This window comes from Phaethon aethereus (genome assembly GCF_964289735.1).
Source record: "Phaethon aethereus genome assembly, chromosome: 8".
In the NCBI taxonomy this organism is placed as follows: Eukaryota; Metazoa; Chordata; class Aves; order Phaethontiformes; family Phaethontidae; genus Phaethon; species Phaethon aethereus.
The window spans coordinates 24,378,392-24,402,866 of NC_138584.1; the positions used below are offsets into that span (position 1 = coordinate 24,378,392).

Genomic DNA, 24,475 nt, shown 5'->3' on the forward strand with positions numbered 1-24,475 from the left:
TCCACTGACATCCACAGGAAGCCAGCATGTATGGAAAGATGGGGGCATACAGACATCAACAATTACAGATAGGCCACTTCTCCAGCATTTGGAAATGAACAGCTCAAGGCCACCTATTTAGGTAGTGTCTTTAATGCATGGGAAACCTCTACTAGCTGGCAGATTTTCTCTCTGAAAAGTCATTCATTTATTCTATTACTCAGCATATGCAATGGTAAAGCAAAGCTGCAAGATGCCAAAAAAAGGCCAAAGAAAATTACATTTTAGGTGAAGCTGTACTGTTCAAAGGTGATAACATTTCTAGTTGGTAAAAGTACCACTTTAAAATGTGCTTTGTGCCTCAAATATTTTAGGTGTACTCATAGACCCAGCCGCTAAAATAAAGCTTGGAAAGATGACACACAAGCTCATACAGACTCATGCATACACTTACACATTCTGAAGATGATATGATCTCCTCTAAAAAGGAGAAATTTATGTTCCAAGACTGCAGCCCTCTCATTAATTCATTTCACTTGTGCATTTGTAGCCTGCTCATAGAGACTTACTTCTCATTCAGTCTTTAGAAACACACCCCCTGGTATCAACTGTTCTGGCTGAGGATTGCTTACAGGACAAAATTACTGACTCTGTCTAAAAAAAAGAAACTGAAAATTTAGGGGACCAAGATACAAAGAGGTGACATACCCTTCCTCAATTGTAACAGAATTCATGATGATGCAGTTTGTTATCTTAACTTTGTCTTTTATGGTACACATGCTGCCGATGACAGAGTGTTTAATGGATGTCTTCTCCCCGACTTGCGTGGATGATCCAATGATGCTGTCTGATCCAATCTAGGGAAGAAAAGAACAGAAACTGGCAAAAGTACCTGGAGCTCTCTGATATGTCTTCTCCATACATGTGTTCCAAACAGCACGTCTCATGCACTCATCAACAAAGTGTACCCTGCTCTACCCTTAGGGATCCTTGGCAGAGCAAAGACCTAAAAATCTGGGGCCCATCTCACAGGCAGAGTTGCACAGTCTTTCCAAGGTCCATTAGCTCGGTAAAACTACATTAGCTGGTCCGTCTCTGTAGGCCTTATGCAGTAAGGTAAGCACAGTAAGAACAGTCCTGCTGGTAGTCACTGGTTTCACTAGGGTTCGCCCAGTGGGACCTGTGAAAAGGAGGCTTGAAGCTAGTATTCAACCAAAGTGCTTTAGCAAGAGGCAGAGCTAAAATACTGACCCCTTATGAGTGTCAGTCCTTGCCTTCCTTTGGGAGGCAAACTGCTCACCTATCATGAACTGCCATTAGGGAACAAGAGACTGTCTGACTTGGGGGTAAGGTAGAATTTTTACCAAGTATTTTTAAAGACGGAGACTGAAAGGTAGGAACCCATGGGTGAGCCTACAAGGAGGCTCTGGGCTGTTATCACCTATGTTGTAATTCCACACTTCAGAACTCAGCTTCACTTCCAACAGTGGGACTGAATTTTAGGAAGCAGTTCTTGAAGCAAAGGGCATGCAGACTGTATTGAAAGAGCAGACGGGGAAAGGGAACACTTACCATGCCTCTGTCAGTGATCTGTGCAGACCCATGAACCAGTGGCTCTTCCAGACCCAGATTAAGCAACAGCTTGGGAACCTAGATAGGAAAACCCACATCGCAAGTTAACATGACAGTGTTATACATGCATGTTACACACACCACTGAAAGATGGCTTTGGTTTCCATTGCAGCTATGCATCTGCCGTAAATGTTTTAACTTAGAGGAAAATGTAGGTTCTTGCATTTTAAATCTGCAACCAGATACATGATTCATCATTTTCCCCTTTTGTAAAGGAGATAGGTACACTTCCACTGCGGTGCACCGCATGTCTCCTCTCAACTCAGCTTCCCACCTGTGGAGAAACAGTGGACCATCAGCAGCAAGCAGGTTGGCTCCAGCTGAACACAGTGACGTCCTGTGCATTACTACAATGTCCAGCATCTGCCATTTCAAATGCAGCTCAACGTGTTTTACATCAATCAAGTAATGCAAGAGAGGGAAGCAAGTAATCTAAAATACAAACAGTAAACTGGTATAAAAAGATGACTATACTCAGCCCACTCAATAAGGTAGCATGCTAAGGCACAGGCAACAAGAAAGTATTTCAGATGTTTAAGGAGAAAGAAACTAAGGTTAATCAAGTGTCTATTCCATATGGTAGAAAGCTGCAGAAGAAAAGGCTCTTAACGGAGAGAAGGCAGGCGTTAGATAAACAGACAAAGCAGCAGTGGTAATAAGAGAGAGACACAATCCATGAGGTAGCCAAGAACAAATCCATGGAGAGTAATTCTGAACTGGCTCCTCAAAAGAACGGGGAGCCAGCATTGTAGGAAGATGGGATATCACTCCATCACTCCTCGTTTTCTGAGTGAAAGAGCAGCCTGAGGCATTCTGCATCTCCTGGCATCAGGCTGAGGCCAAGGTCACACACTACAGAAGGGGTGATGACAGCATGGATGGGGATGGTGGGAGGGAGGGAGGTGGGAGTCTCGCAGCAATGCACAGACACAGTGCTGTACAGAATTACTTGCAGTGGTGATGCAATGTATGATGCATCTTGGTAGGACAGAGATGGCAGCCAAAGAAACGCAGAAGATACAGAAGGCAGCAAAATGATGCATGAGGGCTAAGAGGTCTGTGTCACGTCAAATCATATGCTTGAGTGAGAGGCAATGCATGCCAGGGCTGGTGTGGAGCTCCGCACATGCTGTTGGCCAGCCAGGATGTATGCAGTGACTGTCCATCTGGGAGGTCAGCTGGAGTCTCAGCATGATGAGTGTAACTGGATTTGCCTGAGAGGAGGAAAGGGCACTCATTAAGTCTCTCTTTTCTCTACTCAGGCACCTATTTTTACAAAATTCTTAGGAAAGTTTATCTCCAAGATCTCTATTGCTCTGTTAAATTTGGCTGAGAGTTGCCAGCAATTTCCAAAGCTGCTATGAAGGAGCTGCCACACAGTACAATTGTGTAAAACAACTTCCTTAGAAAGCTGGGATAACAAGAGCTGATGGCTAGGGAGTGAATCTCAAGAAGCAGATCCCACAGATCTGAAGAACTTGGGATCAGATCAGAAAAAAATATCTCAAGATCTCAAATGAGATGCTACTTGCAGGAAATTGTTTGGATATTCATAATATGACCAGCCCATTTCCCTTCCAGCATGCAAGGATGGATAAATAGTGCTGTTTTTCATATGATAAGAATTTTCACAGTTGATGCTTCCTTCTGATGAGTGAGATGAGCTCAGATGAGCTCACATCTCTGAGCTATCATTTCAGACTGCCTGTTTTCCCCAGTAGACATTTCCACATCTGTAGCTCTTTACATCTTGAAGATGGTCCTTCTCACTAGACATGTTTTTTCTTTGTTTTTAAAAAAAGAAGAGTAGGTTAGATCCTTCAGTCCAAGGTGCAGGCGCTACAGAAAACCACCAGCTTACCAAAACACCACAAACTAGGCCAATCCACCTGGATGATGCTGGCTTGGTAAAGGGATGTTGCCCTCTCCCGACGCATAGCTGGGCAGTCACAACAGATAGATCCAAGAGAGGAAGACACACCAAAGCATACCTACAGCATAGGCTGGAAAGATTCCTACTATCCAGCGTTGCTCTGTGGGAAGGGAAAAAGATGAGGAAAGGCTCTTGCCCTTCTCAGTGGAAAGGTGGTGTGGTGATATAAATAAAGGATTTTACTGGTCAGAGCAAAGCCCTTATTAGAATCAGTCGATGGTAGTGCAGCCTGAGGGGTGACCCACGAAAGCTACCAGCTCAAGCATTTTGCTCTGAAAAGGAAGGTTAGATAGGGGGCAGGAGTCAGAGGGAGTGCCTGGGTCAAGGGAAGGTTTAAGATGTGTTTGGATTTAATTCATCTTACAAAGAAACTATTTCCTGCTATTGAAGATAACTCCCTCCTGAACCCACCTGCCCACACACAGGCTGCAGGCATCCAGAAACCCAGCTGGAAGTGAAATGATGTGAGTAAAGTGTTTCCTCACCAGAAGGGCAATGGGTTAGGATGCCGTTCCTTCCCACGGCTACTGACTGGACTGCTACTGCTCTGGGAGCCTGTCCTCATGGACAGCAAAGTTCTAGATCCTGGCTTTGCAGCGAGGGAATCAGAATCTGGTCTGTAAAGACCAAGATAAGAGCAAATAAGACACCAAAAGTCTTCCTCAGAGACCAAGAAAACAGGTAAAAAAAAGCAGATAAAATTAAATGTGTATATTTTATGAGGATTAGCAAGAGAAACAAAAAGCAGTGGCACTGAAAAAAGGAACTCCTTTCTCACAACCCCTCATTATGCTCCATTTTATGTTTTACCTCCACATAGTTTCCTTAGAAATTTTACCATTCTGGACAAGTTAAAAATTCAAAGAAAATCCTTTCCAACATTGAAGGCCCCAATGTGATTTCAAAACACTAATTCTATGTACCACCCAGGAGCAAACACATTTCCTGAACTGACCAAAACGTAGAATATTTAGGTTAAAAAAAAAAAAACAAACCAAAAAAAACAACACAAAAAAACCCCACATGGAGTCTGACTGGCTCAAATCAGTAACTTTTTACTGAAGTGGCTGCTGCCAAATGTACACGCACACTTCCCCTAGCAAACGGTGTTCTCCCTTAACCCTTTGGGCACACTTGTTCTTGACATTCTTGGGAAAGTTTTCCCTTTCTGACAGCCGTGCTGCCTCCCTCATGTCCCTAACCTCAGAACAAATCGCTTTATTTCTGTGCTCCTCTACAGGCACCAAGGAGAAAGAACTCCAGTGTGTGAACTCACTCTGCCATGCTGCAAATCTCATTTTCATAAATTCATCCATTCATTTTATTAAAAAGAAATCAGCTTAATCCAAGAGCAAAGGCAAGGCAGTGATCACTTCTAGGATTCCTAATACAACTTTATTGCTCTCCCAGCCCCACTTCCAGAAACCTTGAGTCTTTCCCTACTGTACTACCTATTGGTCTTTCAAAACTAGAGGAAACTGTACACTCTTGATAACAGCGAAGTTCATTGCTAGCAGAATGAAGTGAGAACTTGTACATTGCATCAGCCAGTGTAGTAAAAAATCCCAAAAAACAAAAACCCCAAAATTAAAAGTTTTTCATCATCAACTCATTAGCTAGTACAGGATTTCTCTAATCCTCCTCTGTGATCTTTTATTTTATGAATTCTCAGCAGTGTGAAAGTGAAAGCTACAGCAGATCAACATTTCACCTCTGTGTTTACCTGGAGTGCCACTGTAGTGAAACCTGCTCATAAAATAATTCTTTCATAATGGAAAGCATTAGGCAATTTTAATGTATGGGTAGTTTACATCTTCCTGCATATCATTAATAATTTAGATAAACATCTGTTAGGAAGAGTCCAGTCAGAACTGACCTTGCTTTTAGGACATGGAGGATATTGATTAGATGATCTATCAAAGCTATTTCCAGCCTCATTTTCCACACTTCTTGGCTCTTTGGCTTCAGGTCTTGCCCCACCTCCACCCCCAAAAACCCAGAAGAGAGTGTGTGTGTGGGGGTTTCTTAGCTACATCAAAGCTATGGAGTAAATTAGTGACAGAACTGCTTCCTGGCCTCGTGTCCCTATCCAGCAACCAGTAAGGTGATGTGCCTAGATAACATGGCACTGGTTCAATTCCCACACACTCCTCAGCTGTATCACTAGGAGCCATCCCTGGAGGCTAAAATGTCCCATAAACTACTGCTGTATTCCCACGTGGCAGTTCTGTATTTTTCTCACCTGTCGGTTAGCCTCAATATACAACCCAAGAGTATTCACTCGGTAGCACAGTCCCTCTTTCATTATATGGACGTAGCAGCGCACTTTTCCTTCATGGAGAGTTTCATTCATATCTCCTCTATGATCATTCCAACAAGAGTTATCTGGAGCAGGTTTCAGCAAGCTATTATCTTCCTTTATGAAACTATAAATGTCTGGAGAACACACACATGCATGAAGTTAGACAGGATTTAATGAAATACTTTCTGAAGAGGAATACTATTAAAACACTGTTGGTGAAGGAAAATCTTTGCCTCACATCATCTGAATGGCTAGATACTTAGCAATCATTAACAGATTTTATCACATGTAGTGAGTGCTTATTTTCATTCTGCAGGTGGGAATCAAGGAATTGGGACAGATGCAAAGTTTTGCCCAAGGTCACACAAGGAGACAACAGAAATGCTATAAATAAATTCCAAGATCTAAGATCCTGTTCAGTTCCCAGTGCAAGGAGGTTAAGGCTTAGTCTGTTGTCCTACGCAATTTTAGGAACTCCCTCCTAAAATTACATTTTCAAAAGCGCATATTTTGTATTGCAGAAGAAAAAATACAGAGCACATAGCTGATTTGCTCTCGAATTACACCAAAATAAGGGAGGACAAAAAGATTTATACAATGCATAATAGTATTTGAAAAAGAAATCTACTAGAATCTTTGCTATCATGAAGTATAAAAGAAAAAAAAAAAAATCACTAAACTAGTGTTTCAGGCTGATTCTGTACTCTACCCAATAATTCAGCTGTAGCATTTGGGCTTTAAAACCTTCATCAAATCTTTGATACTTGTTACTGACCGAGGGATGCTTGCTCTTTTTTCTTTTGGTCCTCTTCTTTGTTGTCTAGTCCTTGCTGCAATGATGTAGGAGATGAGAACTGCTTCCTAACCAGATGTGGAATCAGTTCACTCCGGAGAGATGTGATCGTTCTGGGGAAGAAACACACATGAAGTCTATGAACACTAAAACTTACATGTCTTCATTTTCTTTGCATAACATTATCAGACATTTTGAACATTTTTCATGACAGCAAATCAAAATGCCAGGTACTCCTAGATATCTGGCACTAAGAAAATGTCCACTAGTCACATACTTCCTTAATGCATTAAAATATAAGGTAGATTCAAAATAAGGAAAAATCTTCATCTTTAGAACTATTTCCCCTATATTTTAACAGAGATGCCTATAATTTAATATGGCATCACCCTGCAATTTGTGCTTGTGTGCAGATGGAATGCAGAACGGTATCAACATCCTAATGACAACAATTGAAATCCACTTTAGATTAATCCACTTTAGATGGCTTAAAAGAATCTCATCGATTGACAGCAAAAGAGAATAAAGTTTATAGAGGAAAAACCAAAGCAGCTCCTTTTCTTTGTGACAAGAGTATCTGAAATATCTGATCCTTAAATGAAAATATTTATGACATAGACATTAACGATATCCTCCTGCTCACATGAAACATCAAGAACATTTTAGAGACTCAGTTCTTTAACCAAGAGAAATCAAGACATTTTAACAAGTTTAGGTGCCATGAGTTTCACACTCTTTAGGTGCCCCTATCCAAAATACATCAGTCAACAGAAAGTTTCCAAAGATTTCAGCTGGCAATACAACGATCTTCCCTGCGTACAGATTACAACTTTTATTATATTAATTTTGATATCTCAATAGTAGGGGGGCAGAGAAATCACAAGAGGAGTTTGTGATAAAGCAGGGACTTGACCCCAAGCCACCTATGCTTTAAACAAGGACCCTGATCAGCAGATTATCTTTCCTCTTGCATCGATTTATACATAACAATGAATCAAGAAAAAACCCTCCCCAATAGACAAACAAACATCAATGTAGAAAGTCTACTGTACAATGGGATTATAACTCTGGTAATTTGACTATTAGAAGATAATTTTATTTCTCAATAAAGTATTATTTGGAAAAAGCCCCGAATCAATAGTTTTTAAAGTTGGAGTGCATGAGATGTAGTCTTAAAAGAGCTTTATTGTTGTTTTATTATTTTAACAATCTGCATTTAGTTACTGAATTGTGGATTATTTAAAATAGTGCTTGGGAAAATCATGCAGAAAATGAACTCAAACTTGGCACGAATAAGAGGAAGTGCTAAACTTCAGAGGAAGGATTGGGAGAACTAACACAGAGAGCTTGGCTAGAGGAACTCAACAAATGATAACCTGCAAAAAACAGAGGAGCTATTTAGAATGGAAGACAGCAAAACTAGGAACTAACTATAGTTAAATCAGAGAAGGGAAGTACTAGAATGAGTGTCCTGAAAGTGACTGTGGTTGGCAAAATCTCTAGCAAAGCGGGATCTTAAACAGTTCAAACTTTACAGCTCATAACCCGCCCAGCCTCCTTTTCAGGTCAATGATAGTGAAACAGAAGAAGGACCAAAACAGTCTTTCCTGTCTCTAACTTTGATGGGAAGATTTACATGCGATCACCAGTTCAGCCCTATGAACAAATACAGTGTTCTCCTTTTTCTTGACAACTTTTTATTCAGTCCTCAGCTGTAGGTTGTGTCACTTCCTCCATCCTGCAGTAGGATTATGCAACCCATCCCAGATCTGATGGGTTTATTTTCTACTACAGACAAGAAAAAGCTCTAGTCTTCTGTCCCTCTTCTTTGAAAATCAGATTATAATCACCTTCAGATAGCTGTATTTCAGGAACTAATGAAGCAAACCACTTCATTCTTTAATCACCAAATTTCTCCCTGCCCTATTCACAGGCGCGCTCTGCCATGGCTGCCCTGGCCCCGCGCTCTGACACACGTGTGGCTGTGCAGATGGGCAGTTTACTAGCTTACAGTGTTTGCCTGCAGCTGTGCCATTCAGCAATGATTTCCTGCTTGGGTTTTATACTCCATCCAAAACCGACAATCCTGTGTTCCCCTCAGAGGCTGGCCATGGCATTTATAAGATATATTACCTATAAAATATCCAAGTATTTGGCAGTCTTAAATAGTCTGATGCAGAGGACAACACAACATGGTAGGAAATGAAAGCAGTGGAAAGGAGGAAAGACAAAGTTTTGCCTGGTTTTCAATGGTTTACTCTTTCTTGGCCACAGCTTTTCTGCAATTCTCTGAAGTGCTAGACACATTCCTTCAGCAAAGGTGGAGTAAATCTCTGGGTCATCCATAAGATGTGGCTCAGAAACACACCCTTCTTACTGGAAAAAGAAAAACAGGAAGGTTTGCTTTTGCTTGCTGTTTAAGCAGAATTTATATGCGACATTAAAGGAATTTGCCTTCGGAAAGTATTAAAAAACAAGCAGTAAGGCACTCAGTGACAAAAATTTGGGAATTTTTTGTGACAGATCTTGCAAATGTGGATATATGAAGTGATAGCATGAGAATATTATCTGACTGTCAACAGCGGGGGAAAGCAAACATCTGGCTGGGACTAGGAAAGGCATTTAAATCAAAGGAGGGATAGTACTGAAGACCCTTCATCAAGGGTGAAAAAAATAAGCAGGAGTTTGGAAGAACAAACTAGCCTGTAACCTAGATTCAGGAGAAGACAAACCAAAAAGGTTTCTGGTCTAGTGTGTTAAAAATTCTTGCAATCAAATCTGGAACTACACGAACCTATATTAAGAACAAATAAGCGTACGACTGTATACACTGAAGAAAGCAGTCTTTTTTATTCTCTTCAGGTTTTAAAATTTGGCATCCCCCTGGTTTCTAAGCTTGTTATTTTCTTTAGCACCAAAAAGCAAGAATGAAATACCTACTGAGATCAACATAAGGAAAAAATCTACTATGACCAGGAGAAAGAAAGTGGGAAGGTGGGCAGGAGAGGAGGGCACACAAAATTTTGGCAGAAATACAGTTCTAAGCCAAATGCTCTGACACCCCACAGGAAACATCCAGAGAGTAGAGAGGATAAAAAATGAACCTGCTGTTGAGAAACACTTTCCAAAATAAACATGCTTTCATAAATTCCAGGTCAACTGACGAGCCTTTTTCATTTTTCATTCCCCAAAATTTGACTTTTGAAGCGGTAACTGTCTGTTTTCACCTTTACAGAAAGTAGTAGGTTTTTAATTAAACAGCCAGAGATTGAGAGTGCTGTTAAATTGCTGCTTTTAAAGGAAGAGGGGACTAATCCCTGGAGCACCTTATATGGCTTCAGTCCTGTGAGAACAACAGGAGGTGGCAGCAGTTTTGAAAGGGGTCAGTTTTGAACATATTTTAAGCATATAAAAATCAGAATTGCATCTGGGATGGAATCCTCCATTCACACAGCAGGTCACAACAATGGGGGATGTTGCCAAGAGACAGTGCATACGTGGGGGAAATGAAGACAGCGGGCAGTTGAAATTCATGGTGCATGTGCAAGAAACAGCTGGGAATTCAAGATAAGATAAAAATTTTAAAAACAAAGGATCCCCCTTGAAAGGTTTATATTAAATGTACCTAATAGCTCAGAGCATACGAGTCTTTTGCAGTCAGCTCTGCAGACTGTAGACTCAGACCTAGGTGTTATAAACCTAGGATATGCAAGGTTAATTTTATTGAAAACCAAAAACGTTAAGGTACAAAAATGGATAGTTGGTCAAACAACTGTAACTTTACCATGTGCTATCACCATCAGAAATAAATCAGTACCATCTCTTTAGAATCCCTTTATCCCTGGACACTGTGCACTATGACATCTTCCCAGTGTTCCTGGGATTTTTGCATGACAGCTAAATTAAAAATTTTTACTTGTGAAGAACATTAGGTGAAAATACCCTAGATCTTTAAGTATCATATTTAAACACAGCTACACAGAAGTTTTCAGTGAGTTTTAACCACAAATGAAATTAGAACAGCCTATGATATGGCAGAATTAAGTTTGTATCTATGTATATTATATTATATAGTATTATATTACATTACATACATTACAGCCCACAGAGGGCCAACTTTTACCTGTTGCTGAAATGCAACTGCCTCTGGGATGAAGGGAAACTTATTGAAACTTTAGTAAGAAATGAATAACAATGGAGCCAACTGAAATGCAAGAAGAGTTTTGGGAAAAAAAACCCAATAATGACCACCTAAACTTAAAAAAACAAGTAATTCACAATTATGCTTCAATGGACTGTGATTTCTGCTCTTAGACATACATGTTGCTGGAGACTCTGTCTTTCATATAACACAGAAAGTAATGGTTCTGATCAATGCTGGTAGAGAAAAAATGTCATCAAATATTTTATAATAATAGAAGAGTCTATTTAAGTCTAAATTTAGGTGATCTTGCAAAAGTCTAGGTACTAGGAAGTGCTGTTTGGCTTGACCTACAGCAGGAATGGAAGCATCCACAGCTTTTATTTCCTGCAGCTAGTTCTCACTAGCTTCAGATGCCCTGAAAACAACTGTCAGTTCCATTTACCGGCTGTCATTCATTTTCATTTTCCATGTTTAATGTTAAACACCATAAAACGGTGTTAATGAGTATTAGCATTTTAATATCCTCCCTGTTTTATTAATCTGTGATGAAGCATGAAATCTACCATTGCTGTCAGCACCCACCTGTGAAATCTGCTGTTACTCTCCATGGGCTAGTTGCAGGGGGTCTCCCTCCCTCGCTATCATTATTAGCACAATCATCTACATCTAGAGGTGCAGATAGTATTTGTGATTCCCCACTACAAACAAGCAGAGTATTATCCCTTTTATACCTACTTTTGCCTGTTTTTTTTAAACAGCCTAATGTTAGTTCTTGTACGACGATGCAAGTATACAGTGGGTTGGGTTCTGATCTTAGCTGCATGGCCTTCAACAGAGATTCTTCAGATCACATCAAAAGGAGAACATGAGGCTGTATTTCAGACTGGTGCTCATAATTAATGTTAGAAATGTATATATAAATACAACTAAACAAATCCTGAGGCACTTACAGTTTTGGCCAAAAAGAAGTTGCATGTTTATGCAGAACAATAAAGAAGTAAGAAAAAGGGAGAGAGAAAGAAAAAAAAAGAGGGTGTGTTGGAAGAAAGAGAAAAGTTAATTCTGAACCCTGTAGGTACATAGTTCATGGTTCTCATCGCTTAAAGGATAAAGCCAAATAACATTTAAAAATTCCATGTAAGCTGGGAGCTCTCTTGTTGAATCTCAACGTTATTTTCTCTTGATCCTTTGATGGAGATTAAAAATTTCCATGTGAATACAAAGAAAGAAACAACAGTTACTCTGAGATTTTTTTCCCCGAGCATTTAATGCTCCAAACTAGAGCAGCCAGCCACCATTCCCATCTCCTCCCCGCTCCTTAAAGAAAAAAAAAGTCAACTCACTTTGAAGAAAAGACAAAACAGGGTCAGGGCAAGGGGGATTAGGGAAATGATATTTATATCATGGACCAAATTAAAATGTCAATGCAAGAGGCAGGCAAACAGCCCTTGCCACATATATACACCAGGCATGTTTCCTCAAGGAAACAGGAAAGAGATTTGAAAAGAGTTAATGCAGTCCTGAGTTAATACCACCTGCCTCAGACTCAACACCACTTAAAAGACCGTGTTTGGGTCCATTTCCCACAATGTGGTTTTAACAAGCACAATGGAAAAAGCAATTACAGGCCTTTTCCCCTTCTTCTCACTGATTCACTGCTAAAAATGCTGGAATTTCTGAGACATGCTAAGAATGTGGAGAAAGCAGACATGGGCTACATACAAAAGGAAAAAGTATCAAATGATAAATTTATAGGGTGTGCCACATCCCTGTAGAAGGCTCATTCTGCCCTTACATCTTGCAATAATTTTTTTGCCTTTGTTTGGTGTACCCAAGGCTAATTATAATACAGGAAAGCTCAAAAATAATCAGGCAAGCCAATAAACTACCAGGCAATTACTTGTGCCTAATTCAATAAGCCCCAACCCCAAACAGCATCAAACCAATGTTTGATGTTCTATTTGTCCTCTTCTGCTCTTAAAATTTCTATCACAAAAAGAGTAAATACGTTTCTCGTTCCCACCCCTTTCATATTAATTACTTATTTGCCAGTGTCTCTTACTATTTTTGGACCTAAAAGCCTACAGAGAAAGCAAGGCAACGCTGAGAAATGTTCTACTAAAAGGTAATTCCACATAACTGCACTGGTGCTTCATTGGTCTTTCTATACTATTTTCTAACCAAAACCTTCAAGTCTGACAGCAACCTACTCCCAACATTTGTAAGAGCATGCGTGACAATATTTCCAGAGCCATTGCACAGCAAGATGGTACAACTGCAGAGCTCTGCGTTCTAGGTTCAAGTTTACGAATGACTTCCCAAAACTGCAGAATCACCACTGAAATCCCTGCATTCTGGAAAAGGGGACGGAAAGCAGAAGACAACATGCAAGTGACAGTCATAGACACTATAATGCAGAGAGGATCCAGATCAAAGTATGGAAGGGATGGTATGGATGCAAACCACATGAAAAGCTGTTCTCAAGTTCCACCAAGTCTGGATGCACTTAAAGGCACAGGGATCTAACTTCCACTTCTGCCAAAAAACCCTTTGGGAAACAAGGCAGCTTTCTGAAAAATTGACCACAGAAATTAAAACTCCTCAATTACATACTCATATCCTTTGAAAGCGTGCACGCACTCAGCTCTGGTCATCTAAGCAACCTTAACTCTGCCCACTCACCAAACAGCCAGGAACACCCCGCAGCTCCTGACTAATACAGCTTTTGCACGGGAATGCCAGCAAGTTTAGACATTTTTAGAACTTCTCTCTGACCGAAAGTCTCCGAGGCCGTCGGAGGCCACCCAGGGTGTTTGGCAGGTTGTACACGCTGCTGAGGAATGGATCTCATTCATTCCCAGACAGCATCCCATTCTTCTAAAACAAGCGCACCTGCACCAAACGTGATTCCTTGCCAGAACACATCTTTCCCCATTCTCTCCCACCTCCGCCTTTGCAGCCATCTGTGTCTGAGTTACCAACTCTTTTCTAAATGCCTTTGAAATTAGGCTCCTTTTCTGAAAAGTACATTGAACAGAAACATTCTGGTAATATGCCTAAACAGATGCATGCATATGATGCATTTGATAAGGCTGATGTGTATCCATAAAACTGACAAACTATGTAAACTTTAGGTGCATAAGTTATATAGATAGAGATATTTAAACGCTTCAGACCTGTCTGTATAAAACATGTGTCAACAAACGTAGACATGGCTGTAACTTCACATGGGTAAGCTCTTTCACCCCACGCCACTGAGGCTGCATTAAAGGCACCGTAGATGTCCAGATCACTTTGCTCCATTTCTCCATGCAGATACTGTGTTTGGTGGTCTGCAACTGAATGGACCCATTCTCAGTTTGACTTAAGAACATGCCCATTCTTTCAGCAGTCTGGGAGATAAACTGGGAGCTCTGGTGTATAATTCAGTCCTGCTTCCACCTGTGCAAGTCCCATTTCTACACCCTTCTTCCCAGCAATCATTCGACCTTAATTAATTTCTGTCCTCACTATTGGTTACTAATCCTTGCTCCACCCCTCCATGTAGGACAACTCTTCTGTTCTCTTTACTATGGCATTTGCCACATGATCTTCTGCAATATGAGTAAACTTTTTTTTTTTAAATTTTGGTCACTTTATCCTTTCCTGAAGAACTTTAAGATGAACCTTTTTGGCCAATGAATCCCATCTCCTCTTCTTCACGAGCCTACTTTTATTCATAAAAGTTCTTTCCAGGTGGTATTAATCCGGAAAAGTCTAGTGTAAAATGCTGTGTGTGCTACAGTTCACCTCTGCATCTATAATTTAGGGAAATGTCACTCCTCCTCCATATTCAGGTCTTTGACTTCTTCAAAACCAGTAACTTAACTAGACAGGACTCAGCATTTCTAACAGATTTTAAACAGCCACAGGACAATGTTATGCTCCCTTTTTATTTTTTCACTTTAAGTGAAGGAAGGTGTAGTTGCTCCAGTTTGATTCAAGACTGTGTTCTATGAACAGCCCTTACCTCATACTCTAGCTACTTACCGCTTTCAAAATGGAACTTAAAATGTTGTTATCTATTGATGATTTACTGTCTTAATGAAGATACCTCTTAGCTACTCTATTCAGGCATCTGTTCCCTATCATCATTAGTAGCATTTCTTCTCCCATCTATATGCAGGAAGTTAAAAGTCTCCCATCACAATAATTCAGTGCAGTAATAGAGTCAGCAACAGTGTTACAGATATCTTTATTATTGTTCATGTTTCATTTGACTGGCTAAGGCACAATGAAACTTGTGTTTGAAATAATACCTAGAGTACAAAAACTACAAGAAGTAGAATAGTAGGGAAACAATCACTATTTTCTCTCTTTCCCCAAAATTCAACTTGTGAGCAAGAGGGGACTCTCAGCATTTCAGGGATCAGTCAGTGACTGAAGTGGTCTGGAAGAGAAGAGATTTAGAAGTAAAAGAGAGGGGAAGAAAGGAAACATTTATCTTGAAAATTCTTGAAAGTTTCACAATCTTGGGGAGAAATTCAAATCACCTGAATAGAAAATATAGGAGAATTATGTTTTCCACTGCAAGAGAAATACGCCGTGATATCACATATAAGGACTGTATCTTCACAGGAAAGTGTCCAGCAAGGTAAGATAATCATTATCTCACATGCAGGTAGTGCTGTGTGGAAGAAAATGTACTGCACTGATGAAAAATGCTTAGGATGATACTGTCCAACTGGCACTGATTTAAGTGCGAAAAAAAGGCACACATAGATGGATAAAAGCATCATGATTTCTCCTTGGTTCAAAATCCACATCTCATATGAAGACAAAAGTCAATTTGACTGAAGGCTAACCAAGGAAACTGCATGAAACAGTGGAAAAAATAGTTAACAATTTTTAATGTTTATTATCAGATCAGAGCAAGCCCAGCTGAGGCCACCAAGAGGGCCAGGAGCACATGACGCAGGAGGAGAAGCTGGGGGAGCTGGGTTTGTTCAGCCTGGAGAAGAGAAGGCTGCAGGGGGATCTGATTACAGTTTTCCACTACCAAAAGTGAAGTGATAGAAGGCAGCCAGACTTTTCCAAGAGGTGCACAGTAAAAGGGCAAGAGGCAATGGGCACAAACTGCAACAAGGGAAATTCCAGTTGGGACATAAAGAAAACAACTTTTCAGTGAGTGGTACAGTCCTGGGACAAGGCCCAGGCTCCATCCTTGGAGATTTTCAAAAGTCAACTGCAAAAAAAACCCAACCAAACATACAAAAAAACCAACCCTGAGCAACACAAAAGCTATCCCTACTTTGAGCAGGAGGTTGGACTAGAGACTGGTAGTGGTTCCTCCCCAACCTATATTTTTTTATGGTTCTGTAATATTTGCATTGACATTTGAATGACCTTTTTCATGTCCTCCCTACGTTCACTTTTCATAGGGAATCCAAAGGGTCATTATCTGATGCTGTAAATTACAGTTAGAGGACAAAATTAACAACTTCTAACATTTGCTTTACAAAAATTTGCACTAGGAGCAGCTTGCATGCACAGAATACTGTGCTGTCACCAACCACGCTTCGAGTATCTCAAGCATGTGGCCACTATGGCATATCGTGGTCTCATAAAGAAAGATTTGCAGTTTTTCAGGAAGTTAATCAGCGTCAATTCAGCACATCCAAAGACATGTCTGCTCCCAGGTAGTCCGCAAACAGGAAAAGGAGTTGTATTTATTACAGATGTGATTTGCTGAAAATTGTAATTTGTTTAAATCTGATTTGCATCATTAGGTTTTTTCCCCCTGAGGTTTCAGGAGTGAGCTTGATTGGTATGATGGAAAGATGATAATGGTAATGATACTCTGGAGGAAGAGGACATGAACAAATTTTAAGTCTTGGCATTTCTAGTAAGGAGCAGAGAAAGCTCCAACAGCTGGATATGTTTGACAAGGAAAGGAAATGGGAAAGATAAATTGCCATTTCTCATTCTAATAGATTAAATGCACTAGGGAGGAGCTTGAGTTTGGTAGGTTTTGGGTTCCCCCCCCCGCCCTTTTTTTCTTTTCCTTGTTTGGAAAGCTACAATCTATTTGCCCCGTCTTCACACAGTATACTTCCTGCAGGAGCTATTTGTTTATTTACCCCTTTTAATCACAAGGAAAGTATTCATTATAAAACCTCTCTTTAAGCAAAGGAGAAACCTTCCAGCCACACGGCTGACACATGTTAACTCACAGGTATTCACAGAGCAGGTTCTGTTTTAAGCCATCTTTCAGGCAGCCACACAAAGACCACCAAGCTGGGTGTTCAGCTCTGCCAGACCTCCCCCAGCCAGCAGCCCTTGCCAGGAAACACAGGTGACAGCCTGAATGATAAAAAGGCATTTAGAGGGGAAAAAGAAAAAATGCACTGGTTTAGTCTGGGCAGCACCTTAATATAAACCTGCAGGGGCCTTTGTGTACAGCACAGCACACAGCCATCCCAGCAGCAGCTTCAGAGCCAGTCACTCGCACCTCCAGTTTTCAAATATCTCATACTGCCCCTGCCATTTATCGGGGAGGAGAAGGATGGCTCCACTGCAGCTCTTCTCATGGCCAGAAGATCTCAGAATACAGAGCACTGAGACGGCAAACCTTGCTCTCCCCTCCTAGTGCTGGCCCAGTGGAGGCTTTCTGGACACAGAAGAGGGGAGCTGAGAAGAGAAGCTTGCTCTGGGATTGCAGCTGAAGCAGTTTGGAAATGCAGAGCATTATGACCTCACACAATTTGCTCTTATTTATTTCAGCAGTTAAAAAAAAAAAAAAGTGTGTAACTTTGCAAACAGATCATACTGACTTTGGCTATAAAGCTTATTGCAAATTTGCAGAGTTTCTCTACTGGTGAATTCTGGCAGGCAGCTTGCCAAGTGCTGGAAAAACTGCAAAAGAGCTGATTTGTTTCCTTAGCTCCAGCTCAGCCTCTAGCAGGGTGCACCCCGAGAGGAGGGCTCCCCAGGGAAAGTGGATCTTCCTGGTGGCAAGCAAGAGGTTAGCGCTCAGCGTTCCCAGGACAAGGCACTGCGAATGCTCACTCAGACCTTTTGAAGTGACCACAGCGCGGCTGTTTATCATTCCTGCCTTTCCAGTACCACACATCATTCCTTCTGGCCACCGAGCTGCCCAGCTCCCAGGTGACTGTACAAGGGAAACTGTGGCTTTTACACCCAGCAATTTAGAAGTAATTGATTCAGGACAAAATGGCAATTTGCAAAACACATTACTAAACACAATAAAAATTTTACCTTGCTTTTAGGAGGAAGAGGGGGGGAAAAAAAAGGGGAAGGACACCACAGAAGCATGTAATATGTTCTAATATAGAAGAGGAAGACGTGTGCTAACAGTCAACTATATATATATATATGGATGGGGGGATGTAGTTTTGAAATAAAGTCCAAAGATCTCCTTATGTTAAAAAATGCAATTGCCACTCTGGTGCATAACAGAGAAGCCGTAACATCTGAGCAAACATAGAGTAGCATCTGCCTTCAGAAAAGCTCAGCTGACTAGCTTTCACAGGTGTTACATTGGGGTGCCCAGCATTTCCTATTGTAAGTTTCTGCCTTCATCTGTTTGTAAACTTTGCCAAAGTTTAACTGTTTTGGCTGAAATTACCCATGCCAGGTGTTTGCCTGAAGCTGATTTTTTTGGATAGCTTCATCAAAAATATCTCAGCTATTTCCAAGAGCAAAATTGTGGAAAAATACTTTGTTTCGTCCATGTTAGAAATATTTCAACTGCTCAAGTGTTCTTCCACTTCTATGCTTGCAATTTGGCACAAGGTCACCTTGCCATTTGTAAACATAAAAAGTGTCCCTACTACATGAACTAAGTCTGAAAACCCACTGTTGCACATTCTTGGAAGAGACGTGTTTTGCAGCTAGATGTTTTGAGTCCTCCTACATTTGGCATGCCCCATTCTCTCTCTGTTCCTGCAAGGTGACTAGACTACTCACGCACTACTCCACAGAGTAACAGAGTATGCTCCAGGCCAAAGTTAGAAAGGCTGAGCTGGATATTCTTTGAAGTTTAAGGCATCCTATCTCCTTCTGGTGGCCGACCTGAAAGGTGATAAATCTATGTTGGTAACAGCTACTCCATTAGCAGGAGTCACAGTAGCCTCACTGATTAATTCTAAAAGTGTCATATATATATATATATTACACAGACACACATTTTTAAATGAACATCAGGGTAACAGTTTGGGCACTCAGATTAAGAAAAGCTAGAACTATGTCGCTTATACCTTAACTGAGACCTCATGTGTACACACTGTGACACAATCCTTAAAAAACACACTCACCTACTTTTCCTGTCTTCGCAATCTCAATCTCTTCTTCACCCAATGCAAAGATGGACTATACCCTGGGGATGAATCAAGGTTGTGTAATGAGGCAGAAGAATGCCTGCCTCATTTGTTAGAACATGTGTGTTAAATGTACAAGGCAGAGGACTGCGAGAGGAGAAAAGAACTGCTAGTATTTAAGGCAAATGAATGATGCTTGAAGACCTGATTATTTTTTTTAATTCCCTTCTGTCAGAGGAGTTCACAGATGCTGCTGAATGCAGAATGTAAATCTAATTTCTACAGGTTGCCACTGATCATGTGCTTTTGATTTGATCAGTGTCACCCTGTGACAACTATCATCAATGGAAAAGAATCTTTCAACATGAAGAGCTCTGTATAACATTAAGGACTGAAAAATGGCATACTTAAAGATGCTTCAAATTTCAACTGTTGTGTGCCTTAGTTTCCCCCTTTCAGAATGAGGAAGAACCAATACTTCACTAATAGGGGTGCTGGAAAGACAGTTAATGACACGTGTGCAGAGCAGTATAGTCTCAGTGATGAGCACCAAGAATCCAAAGGGAAAGTATTTACTTTATCTTCAGAACAGGGTTTAAACAGCAAGCAGCAAGTAAGGCTGGTGGCCTTCACCTGAACTACAGAAATTACATACAATGTTGAGCAGTATCTCCTTCAGTGGAGAATCTCAGGCAACGACTGAAGCAATGGTCACAAAGGAAAAAAAGCGTACAGGGTCACATAACTGGAGACTGTACTGTAATGTGTGGCACATAGAGAAGCACAAGGTTGCACAGGGAGCTTCAGCTGTGGCACTTCCTAACTGCCAAGTGCTGAACTTACTAAGTTGGACCACATACTGCTTTGTTTTAGGCAGCCTCGATTTGGCCTCTGATTTTCTGGTCTTCCTCTATGAGAGGTGAAAATAGCAATCCTCACGTGTCAGGTTTCATCATACAGGTTTCAGCTGTGAGCAGGATGAAATCCTTACACATAAACCAAATGTTGTCATCTGTACCTCCACAAATGACCGTGGGCACAATACCATTCATGCACACATGTATTATAAATGCATAATACATATATGCTTTTAAGCATATAGACAGGATATATATAGAGAGAGAGACACCCACCTTCAACACTTAAATTTCCAAAGCAAGGCTGAACATTCCATGTTAAAAACTTTACAGGGGACGGGGTTGCTTTATACTGATCTCCCCCCTCACGCTCCCCCAAATCAGGTATCTTATTTCACCAGGCTAGAGCTTTAGAAATCTTCTGGAAAAACAGAACACAAACTACCATGCAATTTCACTTTGATCACATTTCTTCTGCTAGCAGCTTTGCTGGGATTGATAGCAAGCAAACTGTCAGCTCACAGTAAAGAAATATCAGCGCATGCCCGTGCAACACGCCGGGCTCACAAAGCACAGCCCTAGATCCTGCCCTCCACTACAGATGGAGTTCACGGGGGAAAAGGAATAAGGACTCTCTTCTTCCATCTGCCCTGAATGCAGCAGCAAGGCAGGATTCCAACCTAGCACTCAGGAGAGTGCCAAAAAAGGGACTGGCTACTGTGCTGGCTGCCACCCCAGGGCCCCAGGGGTGTGAGGCCCGCCAGCTGTGGGGTGGAGTCGTGCCCCCAGCCAGCCAAGGCCTCTGCTTCTGTCTAGCCTGCTGGCTCAGCTCATGTAATGATCGTTTTAAGAAAAGCAATATTGTGCAGTTCATCATGTGGTGCAGGTGTTCACCTTCAACTATCCCAGCCCTGTGCTGGCAGAGCAGTTCCTGCAACACGCACAGCCTGTGCTCGCCTGTCTTCCCCACGCCGCAAAGTGCAGCACCTATAAGATCCTCAGGTTAGCTTTATTCTGAAAAAGGTAATTATTAGGAAAGGAAAGCTCTTGCCTGAATACAAGGAGATCAGATTTTTAACTGACCTCCCTCCCATACAAAGATGTGATACAATTCAGCAGACTCGGTACATCTACCAACCAAGAGTAACCTCAGCAACTCAACTTTATTGATGCAGAAAGGAACCTGGGGAAGAATCAAAGGTCTCTGCAGAAAAAAACCCCAGGGACAGTTATAATCAGCAGAAAATTCAGCCCAAGCAAGCTTGTTCACATTGAGGTCACAGTCCCTGCTTAGGTGGGATAAATCCAGTTGGTAGCAGGGTATGGTCCGTGACCCCTTGTGAGTGTAGCGGGAACAGACCCAGGAGTTGTCAGCACCGGGTATTCATTGCGCATGCAGGGATGAAGATGTCCGCCCCAGGGTAGAGTTCTGAGTGCTCCTACTGGCACCCTGGGCAGAGACTGCCCGTGCACCCTGCTCAGCCTGGAGCTGACTAGGAAGGACTCAGATGATCAACCTCTCCCAGTGATGCAAAAGTGTGGAGAGAAGGGAAGGACTAAAATTCCAGCTGCAGGGAATAACAAACTGTTAGGGGCAAGAATTTCTTCAGCTGTTTCCCAAGTCCCTGTGGAACCACAAGCGTTTGACCTTGGTAGATTCAGACAGGGTAGGGCTGTCGTACCCTTGAAGACTCAATTTCACTAAGATGCAGTGTTGAACTAGTGGATGAGAGATAGATGGAGATGGGGATTTTAACTGCCAAAATGAATTTTTTCCTCCTAGGAGAGGAAAGAGAAAGCAGTTTCATTCCCCGAAAAATAAATTCCCCAGGTTTAAACAACATTAGGGGCGTGATATTTTTTATTTTTATCTGGACATATATATTTGAGGAGGTTCTAATAAACATACAATTTCCTCTGACTTTTATTCAAAGGCACAAGCAATTTCTCCTTTTTAAAACTCAAAAATTTGTTTGGTTTGCTATAATGCAATAAAACTTCAGGCAGGAGAATCTATTATTCAGTCCTTTTAAAATAGTTCATAAAAATGTATTAAAGGACTATGAAGTAAGTTACAGACTACTAAAGAGTATGTTGACATCTCCGAACATCCCCTGTAGTAGAATCTCACTGCTGCCAAACAACTACTGATTATTCTTCAAACAATCCCACCCAGAAGAGGAAACACGTGCATAGAAAAATTAAGGGACCTGTCTAGTACCACAAAGCAAGACAGTGGCCAAGCTGATAATAAAACCTTGGTATCACAACTCCATTCTGGAGCTGAACAATAAATTCAGCCTTTTTCCAGAGATGTCATACAACAAAGTTGTCCCAAATCTTAAAGCAAGATTCATATACTTAGACAAAACAAAGGTTTAGCCATTTCACGTTCTCTTTTCCCTGTTTTCATATTAGTTGCTAGTGATTTTGGACTTTACATGCAATACATATATTAATCTGATCAAAGCAGAGGAATGCAATTTACCCTTACAGGTGCAGCTGTATACAAACTATGTTCACTTGGGGAGAGCTTGTTCTTGTCACATCTTTGCAGCTAAGCTGTGACTACACTGGGCTTTTATCCCATTTGGAGCAACAGATCCCACATACATAACCACATTATTTGTCATGTAATTCTTTGACCTGGAAGTAATCATAATTTTCCTCTGCAAAGAGTGAGCTACAGCCAGTCATAGGATCTGAATTTTTTACTGCTGGGCAACATCTTTTCTACTCTTGTCAAAATAAAATTAGAAAAAAATGTAAATGCTTCACTGAGCTACAAACAATGAAAAAAGGTGTTCTGCCTGCCATCAAACCTCACTGTTAAAATATTAACACAATGTAAATATTGTAATATTGAGGAAGTACACTGTGTCAGTACTTCCTGGCACCGCACAAGAGCTTCACTGTTCGTTTCAGTCCCTGCTGTTAGTTTTAAACACATAGAACTTAAACAAGGCATCTGAGCTTCTCCAGTCCTGGTGCAGAATTGCAGAGAGGCAAAAATCTTACTGTAGGTTCTCTCTCGACTAAAAAACAAAGTATTAAAAAGAATCCTTAAACTCAAACAATTATGTAGATGTCGGTACTTTTGAGGTAAAAATATTCCACAGGGTCCTTCAAAAGTCCTGGCGTATTGCTGCCAAACATGGAAAGGTCGTTGGGTATGCACTGTCTTCCCTTTCCTCAGAGATGAAAAATTCAAGCTGCAAACACCCACCAATGCCAGGAGCCTGAAAGCACAAGTTACTCCTCTATTATGGCAATTACTCTATTATGGCAAAAGTCCCATTCCCCAGATTTGCCAGTTAAGCACATTACTTGCAATTGACTCTCAATTGACTGAATAAGCAGCATGTGTGTAATAAAGAGAATGAAGCAGCTACCTGCCATTAGTAAGCCAGATGTTGCTATCAGGTCTTAAGAAACGCTGTCTAGCTGCTGTAATTGTCTATGTGTCATGGAAGTGTCACAGAAAAGAAACACAGCTTCATAAAATAGTGAAGACAGAGAATGACCTCTCTACAGAAAACAAAAAAACCCCAATTGGTCATACTTGCAAGCAGTCAGTAGACTTGTTCTAGGGGGACCTGGGGGCAACTGCAGAAGTTCAGAGCAGGATTTCACTCTGCTGACTTTGTTTAATACAAGGTAAAATTCCGCCACTGACAAAACCAAAGATCTCACCAGTTTCAATGGAAATAGCATAAAGCCTTGAAAACTGAAGTTACCACTATTTACACTTAGAGGCCTCATTGTGTCACGCACTGTGGCATGTCTGACAAAGACCGTCCTTGTCCCACAGACCTAATGATCTAAATTCAAAACAGCATGAAATACCAGGGAAAAAGAACCAAATGTGTGAAATGTCCAATATTCCAGAAATATCTAATCCCAGCAAACTAGATGGTTAGGATTTCAAGAAATGAGTCCTACATGTTGTATTATGACAAAAGAAAGGTGTAAACACTGCTTCACGCTACCACAGGAAATACAAGAAGTCCAAACTCTCACGGACTTTCTAAAATACACTGAATAAATGGATTATTCCAGATTGAAAGCATCTGCTGCTCCTGAAGCCTTCTCACCTTTCAGACACGTTCCCATACACAAATGGGAACTAAAAAAGACTCGTGCAATGCCCCCATGTGCCAGTCAAAGTATTGGATAAGCTTTATTCTTATGCATGGTAAGAAATTGCCCTGGGGGTTAACACAGATTTTCCACTTAATTTTAACTCACTCACAGAACCTTATTCTGGAAAAGCTCCTTCAATTGTGTATCCAACTGCATCACCAGATTTGTACATGGTCAGGACTAACACAGATTCCCCCACCCCCATGTTTTTTCACATGTCAGTTTATCTGCTAAGAAAAACCACTATGAACACAACACTTAGCTCCTTTATCTTTCATCTTACTTAAAAGGGGAGACAAACTCTTGAGAACTCAGCGAGCATTCAATATATGTAATGGGCATGAGAGCACTACAAAAAGTCTAGGAACAGGACA

At 41.0% G+C, this 24,475-nt stretch overlaps 1 protein-coding gene across 1 annotated transcript in view; it reads right to left on the minus strand.

Annotated features, from left to right (window-relative positions):
• Nucleotides 1–24,475, minus strand: part of EIF2B3 (eukaryotic translation initiation factor 2B subunit gamma) — a gene marked incomplete at both ends in the record, with an annotated part of 102,100 nt that overhangs the window by 25,006 nt on the left and 52,619 nt on the right. Inside the window, 4 exons of the mRNA XM_082002712.1 lie at nt 688–836; nt 1,552–1,629; nt 5,787–5,980; nt 6,622–6,752. Of these exons, the coding sequence (XP_081858838.1) occupies nt 688–836; nt 1,552–1,629; nt 5,787–5,980; nt 6,622–6,752 (552 nt within the window). The remainder of the gene's footprint in view (nt 1–687; nt 837–1,551; nt 1,630–5,786; nt 5,981–6,621; nt 6,753–24,475) is intronic.